Below are 17024 nucleotides of genomic sequence, written 5' to 3'. Positions count from 1 at the left end.
AGATCATAAACAAAGAACAAACTCCGGAGGGGCCTGAACATGAACTCAGAACTTAGATCCAAGTCTGAGAGCCTGGTATGGTAGCACATGCCTTGAATCAGCACTCAGGAGGCAGAGGCAGGTGAACCTCTGAGGGTTTGAGGCCAGCCTGGTTAATATAGCAAGTGCTGGGCCAGCAGTGGGCTACATAGTGAAACCCTCAAAACAAACAACAAAATTCATGTTCGAGTCCTAGTCCTGCATCCCAGAGAAGACAGACAAGTGTCACACTGCACTTAGGATGGCATTTCATCCTCCCATTTGTCCCTGTGACAAGCCATCACCCAGGCTTCCTCAACATCTGCTGTTTGGAACCAGGTAATGCCTTGCTTCGGTGAGTATCCCTGGCCCCTGCCCACTAGGTGTCTATCAAATCCTCCCCTGGCTGGGATAACCAAGCATGGCTCTGGGCTCTGCCACATGTCTGCTGAGGAGCCAGAGCTCCTCAGGTGGAAAGCCCTGGGTCAAAGGTCAGTAAGATCCCGGGTCCCCTTGTTGCCGTCTCCCCACCTTTTGTTCCTTGCCCACATTCCAGTCCCAGACACGACATCTCTCTCCACCCAAAGGCCAGAGGAGCCTGTGCATAGGACTCTCCTGAAATGCCTCGTGTTCGGAGGAATCAGCATCTATGACCCAGCAGATCACCATAATCCCTTAACATCACTTGCCGGCGCCACTAACAGTTGAAGATTCAGTTACTAAAGTCTTATGGTCAACTAGTGGCAGGGTCCAACTCTGACAGGGTCAGGAGGCCCATACCCAGCATGCCTGGCCACCCAACTAGGGGAGCTGACCCACAGGTACCAAGACCCTCAGACTCTCTAAGGCCAACCATCAGACACCAAGAGACTGGGAGAATACCTCTAAAGCCATTCCTGCCCTCTTTCCCCACTCACAAAGGAAACCTTTATAGTGGCATCTCTTACAGTCCCCGAGAGCTCTGGGAGCATCAGTAAGCTTTGGACGTGGTGGTTAGCTAGCGACTTTGCACGCAGTGGTTAGCTAGCAACTCTCAACACCAAGGCCTCACCTCTGAGTTACCTTACAAACCCTGCACCCACAGAGTTGAAGGTGTTAAAATATTAGGAGTCCTTGGTGCCTGTCTTACTTCAGTCATCCCTGCCCATACCCGGGGAGTTTCTGGTCACTCCTGGATCTATCCATCAGTGTTCTTGGGGTCAGTCCAGAATAAAAAGACTTGATCTTCAAATGAGGACTGACCCAGAAAACCCCAGGCTTGCTGTGACCTTTGGAAACTAAGCACCAGAGAAGCTAGAAGCACAGATAATTTGCTTGATTTTGGTTCTGTGTGTGTCATTTTGTGTCTTGGCTGGGGTGTGGGGGATGTGCCACACATGGCATGGTGTAGTTCTGGGGTATGATCAGTACTGGTCCTTAGCTTCTACCCTGAGACTGAATCTCCTTGCTGTTCACCACTGTATACACCAGGCTAGTTGGACCATGAGCTTCCAGGGATTCTCCCATCTCTGCTTCCCACCTCACCTTAGAAGCCCTGGGATTTTTGTTCTGAGGGCTCAAAGCTGAGTCCTGACACATGTACCGCGAGAGCTGTGGCCACCGAACCATCTCCACAGCCTCTTAATTGATTTGTTTGGTTTTCTTCTTTTAACGCTTATGTTGTGGGGCTGGTGGGTGCACACAGGCCATGACACATGCGTGGAGGGCAGGAGCCCCTTCTTTCCTTTCACTCTGTGGGCTCCGGGTTGATAGGGCTGGCCAGCAACACCCTTACCCCCACTGAGTCATCCTGCCCATCCCTTGATTTGTTTTAAAGGCCAACCTTGTCACAAACTGTCCTCAGGGTTGCAAGAGGAGCTATCATGGGAAGAGGCTGGACAAGAACCTTCTACAACCCAAGTATGGTATGCACAAATTTCCCAATGTCTAGGCCTACACTCTACCCCTCGCCTTCCACCCACCTCCCCACTTCATCAGCTTCACCAGAAACACCACAAGGACCAACTGCATTCATCATCTCGCTGCTACCTCTGGGTAGAGGTCACCACCAGCCTCACCTGAAGTCCTCACATCTCTTACAGGGCTTCCCTGTCTGAGCCGAACTCTAAAGCCAAAGCCAGCTTGTCGGCCTCTGCTCAGAGCCCTCGCCTGATGCCATCTGCCCCAAGTCCTGCCTCCTTCCCCTTGCTCAGCCAGGCAGATTTGACTGTGGGATGTCACCAGTCCCACCAAGCCCCACTGGCATGGCTAGCACAAGGGGTTTCTATGTGCTTTTTTTGGTCAGTGATTCATCTGAAAACGGATGTACCAGGGTTGGGGGGGGGGGGCTATAGCTCAGCAGTACAGCATGTGCCAGGGTTTGGGGGGGGGCTATAGCTCAGCAGTACAACATGTGCCTGAGTTTGGGGGGCTATAGCTCAGCAGCACAGCATGTGCCTGGGTTTGGGAGATATAGCTCAGCAGTACAGCATGTGTCTGAGTTTGGGGGGCTATAGCTCAGCATTACAGCATGTACCAGGGTTTAGGGGGGCTGTAGCTCAGCAGTACAGCATGTCCCAGGGTTTAGGGGGGCTATAGCTCAGCAGTACAGCATGTGCCTGGCACATGGGAAGCCCGGGGTTCAATCCCTAGAACCCAAATAAAGAACTATAAATTTAAAACTGATTCACCACTAATTTATTAGGAAACTCTAAAGTATGCTTGCAACAATGTGAGTGCTTATTTAACTATAAATTTTATGGACTCTAAAACGGGTTAAGTGTTTCCAGTGAAGATTTAGCATCTGACTGAGATGGGCTGCCAGAGATACACCAGACATAGTACAGGAGATAGAGGGTAAAACATCTCATTGAAAATTTTTATATCACTTATGCACTGAAATTATAATATCTTGTTTCATCACATAAAATGAAAATATTAACATAAATTTTGTGTGTCCTACTTTTTAAAATATATGGCTACTGGGAAGCATAAAAGGACCAAGATAGTTCATGTTCTATTTCTGTTGGACGGGGCTATCCAGACCTGGCAGCCATAAACCTGAGCCAGGCCTTCGTGATGCTCGTCTCCCATCCCACTCCCAAGGATGCCTGGCTTGCTCACCGACCTCAGATCATCACAAACCAGGCCTCCTCCGAGCTTCCCCTGGAGCCCTGTGCCCTCCCACCCAGCTCTCCTCCCCTCGCAGCACTTCAGGTGTAAACTATAACTAGCTGACATCCTTACTGTTGGGCTCAGCTATGGAAAAGTGAGCCCCCAAGGGCACTTCTGTCTACTGTGGCTTTTCTCACTGCGTTGTGCTCACAGGTGGTCACTAGCCATCTGTAGAGCAGGTAGAAGTACCCACTTTTCTGCCTGGACAGGAAGTTTCTCAAGGGCTATACGTAGCACATAGTAGGTGCTTGGCAGATGTCTGTTGCCAAGATTTCTGGGAAAACAGAGGCGGCTTAGCTTACTCATTCATAGAAGGCAAAATTGAACACCAAAGGCCCTGACGCTGAACACTGGGCCCCCGCCCGCCTGCTCCTCTCTCCTTATCCCCAGAAAAGATCCCCACAACCCAGCAGCCTCAGCGCCCCAGGGAAGGGTCACGTCTCCCCTTTCCGTCAGTTTTTACTCTCCCAGTGAAAAGACAAATCTGCGTCCCCTCTGCCAGAAGGCCTCGAGCCACAGCTCCTTACATTATAGTAATTAAATCCCTGCTGCTCGGAGGGTTCAGGAGACAAACAGGCCTCGTGCCAAGGGCTGGCCTGCAGGGAGGAGGCAGCAGGGAAGGCGCCTGGCCAAAGGGCCTGTCTCTCAGCTGTCTCCTGAGAGTGAGGAAATCCACTTAGCTGCGTTGCCTTCACGGGTTTTCACATGTGGGACATGCAGATAACCACCCACCCCTCCAGCAGACATTGCACGCAGTACCCTGCCGCCAGAGTGCCACCATTTTCTCCTGTTCACTCCCCAGGTCTACCTGGCCACCACAACCAGCCCAAGATGGCTGGAAGGAGGCTCCTCCAGCTCTGCTCCCGTCTCCAGGTGCCGAGCTTGCCATGCCTAGCCAGAGCGGCTTTCTCCAGCCACTCACAGTAGCAGCTGACCCGTACTGAGTGCTCAGTGTGGGCCAAAAGCCGGGTCACAAGCTTGCTGACAGCAACCCCGTCATCTCCCACAGAAGCCTGAACAGCCCGGGTACCATTAGTCACCAAGGGCATTGTATCACCATGTTGGAGCATCTTCCTAAAGCTAGCAGGTGACAGAATGGAGCTAAGACCCAGAGAGAACACGAAACCAGGAGAACGATAGGGCACATGGGGCCCAGACAACTCTGCCCGGAGGAGGCAAGGAGTGGGACTCATTCTAGTCCTCAGTTTCGGGGATGAAGCCAGCACTGGGAGTTGATTCGGTGAGAACACGATCGATGTAGTATTTGACACTCACCTAGCCTTTCCCAGAGCCCACACTGCATCTTGTCTCCATCACAACACACATCCTCATTGTTCCCACTTGCAAACCTAGAGATGGAGGCTCAGAGTCACAGAGCCAGACAGAAACTCACGGACTGGGCGAGCCCAGCCTTCCCCGTTGCTGGCTCCTGGAGCGCCCACAAACCTCCATTAAGCTAACAGTGCTCTGCCCACCCCTCCACTCACCCCAGAGATAGAAGGCCAGGTAAGTGATCCAATAAGTCGTAAAATAAGAGGACAGGGAGCAAGGTGGACTCTGAAAGGCCCAATGGTTTTTTGGCTTAAAGGACAACACCCAAGAACCAGCCTGCTACAGCCTGCCACAGCCTGCCTACTGCACAGGGAGGCTTCATTCACTCTGCCCTAGATCAAGGCTCAGCTCTGATGCTCTAGCTGCGATATCCCGGGCAAGATCACATCCCTCTTGAAGTGGGGCCGATGACGTCCACCTCATACGGTGTGGCGAGGCAGAGAGTAGACCCTTTGGAGAGACTCATTATCTTCTCCCAGTTCTGTCTCCTTTTTCCACCACTGAATTAGACATGGCTATCCACTTAGAATTTTTTAAATTACATTTATTTTCTTATTTAGGGGAGTGTGCGCCGTCATCAGAGGACAACTTATGGAAGCCGGTTCTCCCCTCCTACCATGTCGGTCTGGGGACTGGACTTAGAGAATCAGAAAGTATCCTTATCCTCCAGCCATCCCGATGGCTCTGGTGTTATTCCCATGGATGCATCCATTTTAAGCCAGTGGCATATTCTCCCACACTGCTGGGACAGAAGCATTGTCTATGAAGCCGCCTGCCTATGAGGAAACTCCCCAGACTCAGCTCCCATCTAAGACTGGCTCCCAGTTCACATCCATTTCACTCTTCAGGGATCTCAGGATCTCTGCCAACAGCGTGGACCAAGGAGGATTGGGAACCATGGACCAATGAAGAGACTGCTAACATCACAAGGCCGTGGCTTTCAGAAGAGACACCAAAGGCCAAGATCACCACTGCCAAGAACAGGAGCCCCTTAGGGACCATGCCTGTCCAGCTGGCTCGCTCACTCGACTTGTGTTCTCCTTGCCATCCTGGGCATGAGGATGGAGCCTCAGGTATGTGAGGTAAACAGCAGAGCGGTGGTTTACTGTCCCAGCCCAGCCCGCGTTCAGTCCCCCACCTCCACCCTCAGCAAGATTTAAAATCCCACCGTGCAAAGTGCTCGGTTCAACAGTCACTGTTGCAGTCTGCAGTGAAGTCTCAGCACTTTCAAGTAGAGGAGAGAACAATGCGCTTGCTGAGTGGAGAGGGATCCCTGGAGCTCACTCTAGGCCTCAGGGACAAGACTCTTATCACTCCTAGAACCTGGAATGCTTAGAGAAGGAGGAGCTTGACGGAAACTGGAATCCCTGGATTCCTGCTGTGCCTCTGATACTTACAATGCTGGGTGCTCTCAGGGAACTTGAATACCCTCTCTGAGCCTTGGAGTCCTGAGGGATAGCCCCCACACTGTGTTCCTCACCAAAGTGGGGCCTGTCCAGGGGCATGCCCAGCCAGGCTGGTGGAGTGTGACCAGACCAGGCAGGTATGATGCCAGCAACCCAGGGTAGGGATACCCCGGCTCTCCCCTCAGAAGGTTTCTGAGGGTCCTCTTACCAGTGGCCTCCAGCTCTGAGCCCCTGAACCAAAACAGCACCTTACCCTCTCGAGATGAGAGGAACTGCACCCTAGCCGGCAGCGCAGACGTCTCCATGTGTAGGAGCTATGTGCAAAGTTAATGTCTCACCTGCTAAATCAGCAAAGGAAAAATGCCTAAGCTCCAGCTTGCTAAAATCAGGAACCAAAGGGGAGAAGGCCCAACAAAAATCCCTGCTAGTAGAACCTCAGGGGAACGTGGGCAGGTGGCAGCTCATGCGAAGGCGTCAGGAGGGATCGCAGGCCCGGGGAGAGGTGTCAGCACCTCTGCTCCCAAATGTGATTCCCACTGGGCTGGTATTCCTGTTTACAAACGCCAGTACTTTTGTTTACAAATGGAGAAACTGAGGCTCAGAGAGTTTTGAGGGTAACTCAGCAGTTAGGACCCAAGGCAGCCAGCTCTACCTGACTCCCCACAGCCTTCTCCAGCTCCAAGCCACCCACAGGGAAAGGGCTCTGGAGATCAGCTATCTGCTGCCTCCTCCCGACCTGCTGGTGACCCTGAGCAAGGTGTTCATAGTTTGAACTTCTCCAAGCTAAATACCAAACAATTGGCCTTAACGTGCTACCTGGGAGATGCAGAACCTGCAGGTTGAAGGTACAGGCACCAGTCCATGCAGCCGCTGACACCGCCCACATAGCCCTTGCAAGAAGCTTCATCTAAGCCAGCATTCATGCTGACTTGACACTGAGTGACATTCTTATCCTTTAAGAAAAGTGCCCAACGAGCCGACTCCGCAATAACAGATAGCAATTTGCATATTATTTCACACATCATTTGCATGTTATTCCTTTGGTATCACCAAGGATCTGTTCGGAATACAGCTCCAGAATCATGTGACCAGGCCTTGAGGTAGGATGAATGGCTCCCCGGCATATCTTCCTCTACCCAACTACTGTTGGTGCCCCCTGGTGCCTGGCCGGGAGCATGGCCTTAGTGTTCTAAGCCCGGTGAAAGAGGCAGGAGAGCCTTTTACGGTCTGCTAAGCACCCCTCTATCAGGTCTTGAAGGGAAACTGCCTTCTCTTATGGCACATTGGGCAAGATGCAGCACTCGCCATTGGCCTGGGTCTGTGCCAGGCCAGCCTCCTGACTGGTTCCTTCCCTAGAGCCCACAGTATCTTCCTGCCAGATCACCATGTGTGCTCTGATCTTCTTCTCAGTCTCTGGCCTGGCCCCGGGGGTCTATTTTTGTGCTCTCTCCACCTGTCCAATTTGGACGTCCACACCCAATTAGCTATGCCCAGGCCACAGACTGCCAACCCTGAGTAAGGAGACTCTAGAGGGCTAAGCCGGGCCACCATGACAGTCCCACCTTCCCTCTCACTTACACACTGAGGTTCATCCAGCAGTGACACTGGTGTCACTTGTTTGAGAGTGAGGGCAGGGTCTCCATGTGCTCAGCTCTTCCAGAGATCTTTCCCCTAACTAGAATCCCATCTTCCCCACAGCTATCTGGAAAGCGTGCAGAGGTGACGTGGGCACTTGTATCCAGGCAGCTGCTGAGGGTAAATGCATGCTTAACTCTGGGCTCTGTGCTATACAACAGGGCCAGGTTACGGGCACCATGCTCGCGGGAGAGTGCTAGGGGCTGTGCTTCACAGAGGATGCTGTGTGCTGCGGTACAGGAAAGGCTGCTGGTGTTACACTGCAGAAAGATGATGGGTGCCATGGCATAGGGAGCATTTGGGACTCCCTCTTACCATCTGAAGAAACAGGCTCAGGGTTCAGCAAACTCCCCACCACTAGTATGCTGCTGAGTTAAGATATGAACGTAGGTTCCGACCCCTTAACTGCCACACCAGGCCATAAACGGGTAAGATCATTCTTGAGGGGAAAACGAGCCCCGGATCTTCAAGGTTCATGGCAATTCACTGTAAGTCCATCGCTGGGCCCACACCCCTGGTTGGAGTTGTTTGGATCCCTGCTCAGAACCTCTCAGGACGCGGCACAGCCCCCAACAATTCGCACAATTTTCTCTTTCCTCCCATCTGCCTTTGTATGCACATCCTAGGGCATCTTCACAATACCCTGCTTGGCCAGTCTTGTTTCCCACACACTCTATCCCCTCTTCCTGCAGTTCTCACCCTCAAAACTGACTTCCCCTTTCCATTACCAATATGATCCTTCAGTGACTACCCCACCCTCTATGGGGAGTCCCCAATAACTCCAGCCCGAGTTACTGTCTCCCTCATAGTGTTCCCAAGCACCAACACCATAAACTGTCCACCCTGGATCAATGTCGTCTGGCTGTCTGACTGTCCACAGGATACCCCTGGGGAATGTGGTTTTGAGGACAATGGCTCAGCCAGTCCTTGTGGGGGAACATGGCCTGGCGGCAGAAAAGGAGTGCATTTGTTAAGTTTGAGCGAGTTAAGAACGATCACAAAACAAGCAAGAAGCACCAAGTACCAGCACCTCCTTGGGGCTCCTTAAAGGCAGAGCAGGCCCTCTTTAGCACTGACTGTGCTGACTGCACCAAACAAAGGCACAGACAGGGAGTGAGGAAAATGGACTCAAGAAAGAAAAACATTCTAGAATAAACAATGGAGAAACTTTCCTCAGAGATTCTCTGAGTTGGGGGTGGGGAGGAAGGAAGGAAGGAAGGAAGGAAAGAAAGAAAGAAAGAAAGAAAGAAAGAAAGAAAGAAAGAAAGAAAGAAAGAAAGAAAGAAAGAAAGAAAGGGCTAATGGTGTAGCAGTGCCCTGAACTTCATCCTAGAACCATCTAAGAAGGGGGTCTTGTGGTTCTCACAGTAGGTTGTAATGGTTCTGAGCCGCCGTGGGGACCATGCCGGGAAGCAGGTGGACTCTGCCAGGTAGATCAGGTAGATATACGATACTGAGCCCCTACTCCCACTCCCACCACCTTGCAGCCAGCACAGGAAAAGGAAGGAGACGACTAAGAGAAGATCCAGGCAAGAGGGAACAAGGTAAGACAGATATTTTGGGGCCCCATTGGCTCTCAGGCGGCAACGGTGCTGTGGTAGACGCCTACCACAAGCCTCCACAGGGCAAGTTCTCATTGTTCCCTGTAATCTCCACAACGACATCCTCACAATTTATCCACGGTCACCCTGACAGTATATGACCACACCCCCATAGAGGAAAAATCTCGAAAACCCGCCATGGGCCTGCCCACAACCTCACCCTGAACCCAGGCTGCAGAATCTTTTTTCTGGGCCCCTCCACCAGCAGCTCCCATTGCAATCAAGCCCTTCGGCCTGTCTCTTGATCAAGCCTCTCCTGCCCCAACATTTTGTATCTCTGGTCTCTGGCCCATAGACCTTGATCTGTGTTTTCTAAGAATATATCAGGGTAGCTTGTTCAGCCTAGATATAGTAGGGAGGGTTTTGGACCTTCCCCAAAGCAATGTGCCTTACCCTCTCAGAGGAGTGGATGGGGGTGCGGTGGGGGGAAGGTGAAGGGAATGGGAGGAGGGGAGAGAGTGGGAACTGGGGTTGGTGTGTAAAATGAAAAAAGATAGTCTGTTTTCTTTCTTTAAAAGATAAAATTTTTTAAAAATTAATAAATAAATCAGGGGTTGGGGCATGGAGGGACGGTTGGTTCAGCCAGTCAAACCTCTTCCATACAAGCATAAGGATCTGAGTTCAATCCCTAGTATCCACATAAAACCAAGGTGCAGGGGTAGATGGGATACAGGTGAGGGCAGACACAAGAGCCCTTGAGCTCATAGGCCGCTCCACTAGCTGACTCAGTGAGCTCCAGGTTTAGTGGGAGACCCTGCCAGCACTGACCCCGACCCCCACGTGTGCATATGCTAGAACGCAGCACATGCAGAGAGAGTCTAAGAAGAAGCAATCTGGGCAGGGGAGCTAGTTCAGCAGCGGAGGGCTTACCTAAATATGTACAAGGTTCTGCACTGAAACACCGCAGTGGGAACACACAGAGAAATACAAGCAACGCATCCGCCACCGGCACAGAAGAGCTTAAACTCAGGAGTCAAAAGGGCAGGGCTCTTATCTCGACACCACGCCCACTGGCAGCGTTAGCTTAGTGAGAGATTTCATCTGCATAGCATAGGGTGCCTCCAGTACCACCTACTTCTAGGACTCTTGGGTGTAAAGTCATCTACTTAAGAAAAGGTCCTCGCCTTCCCTCACCTGTCACTCAGCAACGATTCACGATTCACGCAGGAGCAGTGTGGGGCAGAAACAGTGTGGTCCCTGCCCCCAGCCTCCCCTGACTCCCGAGCACCTGGGGGTGGAATGACAAGGGGAGGGGGCCTTGAAAACCCATTAGCCTCCTCCGGACTTCCCTCACAAGAAAAAGCACTAGAATTTTCCTCCCCAGAGCTCCTGAGAACAGCGCAGTCTTAGAATTACCCACCCTCGGAATTTAAAGAGGAATTGATGGTTTTCTGCTTTCTCTCTCTCCCTTTGGGGCTCTGAAAGAAAAACAACTGCCAACAAAAGCTCTAGTGTCACTAGACACTAGACACTAGTGTCACTGAGCAAAGAAAGGGGGAGGGAATACTGTATCAATATATAGCCGCCCTCACAACCATGCGCTCACACACGCACACACGCACACACGCGCACACGCACACACACCTCATTTTTCCCTGCACTGTGCTTCATAAATAACTGGCCCGGAACCTAAGCTCTCTGCTCTGATTTCACATTTCCACTGGAGCCTCAGAATCACAACACAGGTTACTCAAATTTTGTTCTGTTTTTCTCTGCCTAATTTTTTAAAGAGGATCTTTTGAGGATGTCCTCATACATCTTCCTTCCTGGAAGCTAAATAAGGGAATAAAAGGCCATGAAGTAGCTTTCTAATTAGCTTATTCAGGAGACAAATGCCCAGCCATTGTCTCAGTGCCCGGCACCCATGATACCGCCTGTGGGGAAGGGAAGTCTGTCCCCAGGACAATTATAAATAGTGGGGTGACATGCAAGGGAAAGCGTATGACAACTTAGCAGTAGCCGTATAGGTTACAAAGGTTTGACTTCTTTGCTCACTGTCCACAAAGAATATAAATAAATGGTCGCCATGGGGGCAGGATTGTGGCTACTTCACGCTGTCGGATCCACTTGCCCTCCCCTGGGCTGGCACAGCCAGTATGCCCTGTGACGATAAATACAGACCTGAGGCCCTTTGCTACCAGCTCTCAGGGTCCTGCCTACAGCCAACGTGCTTTTTTTCAAATCAAGTCTCCTGCCTTCACATTCGGGGTGGCGGGCATCCTGCAGGGGGTTCACCCAAGGGTCTGCCCTATTCCTACCACCCTAGCATGCCTGAAATCACAGTTACTGGTGCCCCCCAAATCCACCAGAAACCCATGCTCCAGCGACCACTTGCCTAACCTCAAGTAGCACTTGGGCCCGAAAGGAAAAGGCAGGGCTGTCCGTCCTGTGAAGCCCGGTACTCTCCGCCCTTCTGCAGCTAGGACCTCTCTTCCCAGGAGGGCAGAGGATCAGAACTGAGGTACTAGGGGTGTCGAGGATGCGCTCAGTAGAGTGTCACCTACAGTGTGAAGCTGTGGCTACCACCTCCCCACACACACCTACAAGGCCCAAAAATAAAACCTAGAATACTATCAGTCATCCCAGCTGAAGGCTGGAGGGCGTCTCTGTCCTCTGTGAGGCCAGAAAAGAGATAGGCAACAAAGTGACCCTGGCCTAGTAGCCACCATTCTCTGAAGAGAATTCATCAGAGACCTCTTCAAGGTGCCAAGTAGAAATAGTTCCCTTGGGTGGCAGCTCACTGATTGGTCCAAAGAAGGAAAAGTAAAAAGAAGTTAGAAAAGGCCACCAAGGGAGCAGACAGGGGCTCCTGTATCTGTGGCAGTCGTCTTAGTGACAGAACAGGCAGGGGTATCAGAAAGGAGCAGAAAGAAAAGAAGTCAGGCAGGAGGGACAAGGGGCAGAGACGAAGCTCCGGTGGATCCCTAGGCCAGGGATGGGGAAGCTCTTGGAGACTGTGCAAAATCTATGGAAACAGACAGCTTCCTGCGGAAGCAGCCACAGGTGAAGGCCTGATCTTCTGTCAGGCAGCAGAGGAGGGAGAGCAGGCCAGGCTCTCCTAGTAGAGAGAGAATTACTGTCAGCTCAAGGCAACAGGGCTGTGTGGGTCAACCCAGCTCCAGAAGAAAATAGAGAACACAGTAAGAAAAGCACCCAAATCCTCATTGCCCTAACCCTGCGCGGCTCTAACAGTTAGAGGGAGTCTGGAAGATAGAGATGGATCACCAAGACTTCCAAACAGAATCCATAGACTCTGGCCTTTCCTGTTGTCTAGGTCTCCAGATAGGAAACTAGTCATCTACTAAAGAAGATGACGGTGGGGGAGGATGAGGAGGAGAGGGAAGAGAGGCAGGAGGAACAGAGAAGGGTGGGGGACATGGGGGAGAAGGAAGGCAAGCAGGAAGGAACAAACTAGAGTCCCATTCAGTTCAAAGACAGCCTAGTACCTCTGAGGGCCTGGGAGGCAGCCCCCTCCCTGCTTAGGTTTCCACCTCCCGTTCTCAGTAGAACCTCCCTCTTTCCAGTGCCATCGCCTACAGCCTGTGAGGGTGGGAGCTGGGAAGCACTTTGTCCCCATTTCTCAACCTCCTCACACTGGCTCCTTGCTGCAACAACTCTGAGCACGCTCAGGGTACCTGGCACATTGCTTTTTTCCCAGCCACCTGGGCCTGCGTGGTGCATTACTCCCCCAGCAGCGGATATCAGGCAAGGACAGGAGAATAGAAAGGTGTAACCTTGTGAGATAAAGCAGAGAACTTCATGGCTGGCTAAGGCACAGGTTGCAGACCATCAGCCATTTAAGCAGAAACAGCCACGTAGATGCAGGATTACCTGAAATGACTGGGCACCTGGTCTAGCCTCAGGCTTCCAGAATCATCAGAGCCAGGCAAGCACGCAAGACCTCCAGCCAAGGAGAGTCACTCATCTGTCCTGACCCTCTCTGAGCTCTTCTGTCCCAAAGCCCATCCCCCACCCACCCCTAAGACTGACACCTCTCCCCAACAGATGCCTCATGTTTGAAGATGGTCTCCAATCAGACCCAGATGCTTTGTGGAACTTTTCTCCTAACTCCAGAGGCAGAGTTAGACTACAGAGGAAGATAGCATCTCTCTCCTTGGTCATCACAAGCAGCCACAGCAGACCCCTCTTCATGAGAGGAGCTATGAGGGCCTTGAGCTCATCTGACTCACTGTCCCCACCTGGAAGCTGGAAGGATTTGCACATGACTTGTCACACACAGTGGCTGAGCTGGGACTCCAGCTTTGGTCCCATTCTTTGATATGATCCTGTTTGCCTCCATGGCAGACAGGGATAGTTGCCTCATTAAACATTCTGTTGTTCCAATCCTGTACCCAAAGTACACAGGAAGTGGCCACCTCACCAGCTGAGGTAAGCAGGAGCTTCTGAGCCACTGTACCCAGGTGCCATCAGCACAGAGAATCCTGTCTTCGAAGTGGGGGAACCACACACCCGAGATCATCTCACCCTGCCACCACTTCCCGCTTCCCTTCCTGGGAAAGCCTCTTCCAATGAGTCCTCATCAGAGAAGCTAGCTCATCCCTCCCTGCCTGGTGGCCACCCTCCCAACACATCCAGACAAATGACCATGGATCCCATGCTCGGAGCATCTACTCTTAGGAAAGCTGGTTCGTTAAGAGCCACCCCACACCCCCGGGATATGGGCTTCCATGGGTTTCCCCTAGCAAGGGCTCCTGATTCCCGGGGGGGGGGGGGGGGTTGCCAGCCATCTTCCAGGCAGAGCACGCAGCAGGAGAGGCGGTTCTGAGAAGGCAGGGAGCAAAGGGACTGCAGGCTCTCATTACAGGGAATGACTAAGTGAGCTGGGCTTCCAGGGGAAACCCCACTCTCCGCTCGTGGAGAGGTCTGTTCATCCATGAGCTATTTAGACTAAAGCAGCTTCCAAGTGTTCTGGTTCGAGCAGCCCCTGCGAAGCAGCAGGTCCCTAGAGGACTCTGCCCATGCCGGTTGCTTGACAAGGAGCAACTGCCCATCCCGGGTTCAAGTCAGACTCTGGGAATGGGGGAAATCTGATCAGCGACTCCCAGGTTTTTGTGACTAGACCTCAGGAAGGAATGTGACAGTCTCCAGCAGCTGTGCTCTGCCTGAAACAGGCTCTATTTGAAACCTCTAACAGCTGAGCCCCTCCCAACTCCCCACCAGCCAGCCCAGCAAGCCCAGCCAGCCAAAATGACAAATAAATACAGGAATCCACACAGCAAGCAGGCACTCACACAAGTGCACAGAGAGAGACACGTATTCACACAAACGCAAACACCAACAAACTGGGGCCAGAGGGTACCGTGGGGGGAACCACTTGTCCAACAATTCCCTGCATCTCCAAGCCCTCCAAACAGCAGCTCCCTGGCAAGTACAGCATTGACAAAAACCCACCTTCCTCGACCTCCTTGCCCTCTGGGAAGGAGCTCTTTTCCTCCGACCGAAAGGCTGGGGCCGTGGAGCCCCCCACACATGACAGTGCCTGCCACTCTCCATCCAGTGTGCACTCTCACGTACACTCATCTTTATTTATCCCAAGGAGAAGGAGTTGGGGTGGGAGGGAAGAGACGGGGCTGAGCCGGGGGGCGCTGGCTCCCGCGGCCGTCCGCCGCCAGGAAAGCCCTGTCAGCTCCTAAGGAGAGGCGCTCTCCCTATGATGGCAAGGCGGTGCCCATCTGCTCTGCCTGGATAACACCTGTAGCCATTTTTATCAGGGCATGTTTACAAGGCAGCGGCAGGTTTATCCCGAGTCCTCTTTCCTGAAGGAAGGGACTGCTGATTTCCTCCCCCTGTATTTTTAACCTGGTGCCCCTGGGAGAGACTTGCCCTGGAGTCTCCCTGGGAAGGAATATAGAAACTTGGGAACGGAGCGGGGTGGGGAGGGGGACGCTTGGGGAATGGTACAGGATCCCTGCCCCCCAACCAGACATTTCTTTCTTTCTTTTTTATCCTGGGGAAAATGGAGTGGAGCAGGGAGGGGAGGAAAGGAGGGAAGTAGCAGGAACTGGCAACCACATCAAGGCAGAGTGTAATTAATTGGTGCGTTAAGCTGCTGGGTTATGCTTTAGTACGAGTGAGCCTGGAGGGGAAAAAGAAGCGATTTCTCAGAAGGGATTCTTTAACGCTCCCTACAAAGGGAGCACAAATTAGACACAGTGTATGGGCTGTCCCTACAAAGGGAGTGAAGAAGGGATTCTCAGAGGACCAAGGAGGAAAACCACGGGAAGTTAGGATGTTCCATGTAACTAAGCAAAGGAAACCTCTCTCTCTCTCTCTCTCTCTCTCTCTCTCTCTCTCTCTCTCTCTCTCTCTCTCTCTGTCTGTCTCTCTGTCTCTCTCTGTCTCTCTGTCTCTCTGTCTCTCTCTCTCTCTGTCTCTCTCTCTCTCTCTCTCTCTCTCTCTCTCTCTCTCTCTCTCTCTCTCTCTCTCTCCTACATACTCCTTTTGTTGAAGGTATAAAGAGAAACCACAGCCCCTACCTTTGAGTACAAACCCCAAGACAGTTCGGTCTCTATCACCATAACAACAATTCCAAACATCCCAAAAATCAGAGCATAGTCACTCAGTCGCTTTCTCTTTTCAAACAGGGCCCTCCTGTGTCCCAGCTTATAGCCAATGTTTTGGTTTTTCCGCTTGTTGGCTTTGGGGAAGGTGGTGCTGCCGGCAGTGGTGCCAGCATGCTGGTGGTTGTGGGTAGCGTTGGGGTGATGTAGTAGAGTCTGGTGGGCATGGTTGTCCTCCCTGGAGGAGATGACAATCTCTGGGGGGTTGCTGGGACCGAAGAGCTGGAGGGGTTGGCCCTCAGGCTCGGCCTCGATAAGGTTTCTCCGAGAGGCGCTGAGGCGACTGAGGGGCTTCATGACCCCACCGCTGTATTTGCAGGAGCTCATAGCTATCTCGGTGAAGGGATTGCTGTCCCGCCGGTGCACCAGGGGGCTGGCCTGCCGGTGCCGGCTGCCTCCACCAGGCCCACTTGTGGCTGTGGAACTTGGAGAGTGGCCAAGCAAGTGGTCATTGAGATTTAGCTGGCTGCCTTGCCTGGAGGAAGGGTGGAGGATGGCGGTGGAGTTGGCCGAAGTAGGAGCCCTGAAAGCCGAGGGAGAGGAGTGCAACAGACCAGGATGGACAAGCTGGCTCTGGAGTTGAGCAAGCTGAGGCAGGGGATGCAGTGGAGCCTGCTGCTGCTGCTGCTGCTGCTGCTGCTGCTGCTGCTGCTGCTGCTGCTGCGGCTGCTGCTGAAGCTGCGGAGGCTGAGGCTGCAGCAAGGGTCCTGGAGGCTGTTGGGGGACTGCTGGTGGCGCTGGCGGTGGTGGCGGTTGCTGTTGCTGCTGTTGCTCATCCCCAGAGGATGGACAGGGACACTTGGGGTCTTCATCCAGGTCCCCCACCCCCGAGTCATGGAAGTGCCCAGAAGTGTCCATCTTGGGGCCTGGCTGGGTTCCCTGCAGCACGACCCTCCACCCCAAAGCCACCCTTGTTCCAGAGATGACCTCAAAGAAAGCCAGGCATCCAAGCTTCCCCACCAGAAGTGTCTTCGCTCCAGTCCTCTCTCTTTGGTTTGCTTCAGTTCTCTGGGGCTGCCACTCGAGTGTGCATTGTATTGGGCGGGTAGAAAGGCCAGGAGAGGAGCTGAGAGAAGGAGGAAGGGGCGAAAAGAACTCTATTCTGGAGGCGGTCCTCTAGGAGTGTATATGAGGCAGACTCAGCTCCACTCCTCGCTGGCTCAATAGCTTCGCTCCCCTCCTCCTGACACTGTTATATGGCAAGCCAAGCCCACTTATTAGCCAGCGGTTTCATTGGCTTCGCTCAACTCTCCAACCCTCCTAACTCCGCCTCCCTCCCAGGCTCCGCCTCCTAGAAG

At 52.7% G+C, this 17024-nt stretch overlaps 1 protein-coding gene across 2 annotated transcripts in view; it reads right to left on the bottom strand.

Moving 5' to 3' along the window:
• Positions 1-16584, bottom strand: part of Kcnn3 (potassium calcium-activated channel subfamily N member 3) — a 139276-nt gene extending 122692 nt beyond the window's left edge. For both annotated transcript variants that reach the window (XM_038311495.1, XM_038311494.1), the window contains exon 1: positions 15643-16584. In XM_038311495.1, the coding sequence (XP_038167423.1) occupies positions 15643-16584 (942 nt within the window). The remainder of the gene's footprint in view (positions 1-15642) is intronic.
• Positions 16585-17024: the final 440 nt, after the last annotated feature.

The sequence above is a fragment of the Arvicola amphibius genome, chromosome 14 (assembly GCF_903992535.2).
Source record: "Arvicola amphibius chromosome 14, mArvAmp1.2, whole genome shotgun sequence".
Classification (NCBI taxonomy): Eukaryota; Metazoa; Chordata; class Mammalia; order Rodentia; family Cricetidae; genus Arvicola; species Arvicola amphibius.
Note: the sequence above shows the minus strand (reverse complement) of the source record. Positions and strands in the feature narration are given on the sequence as shown.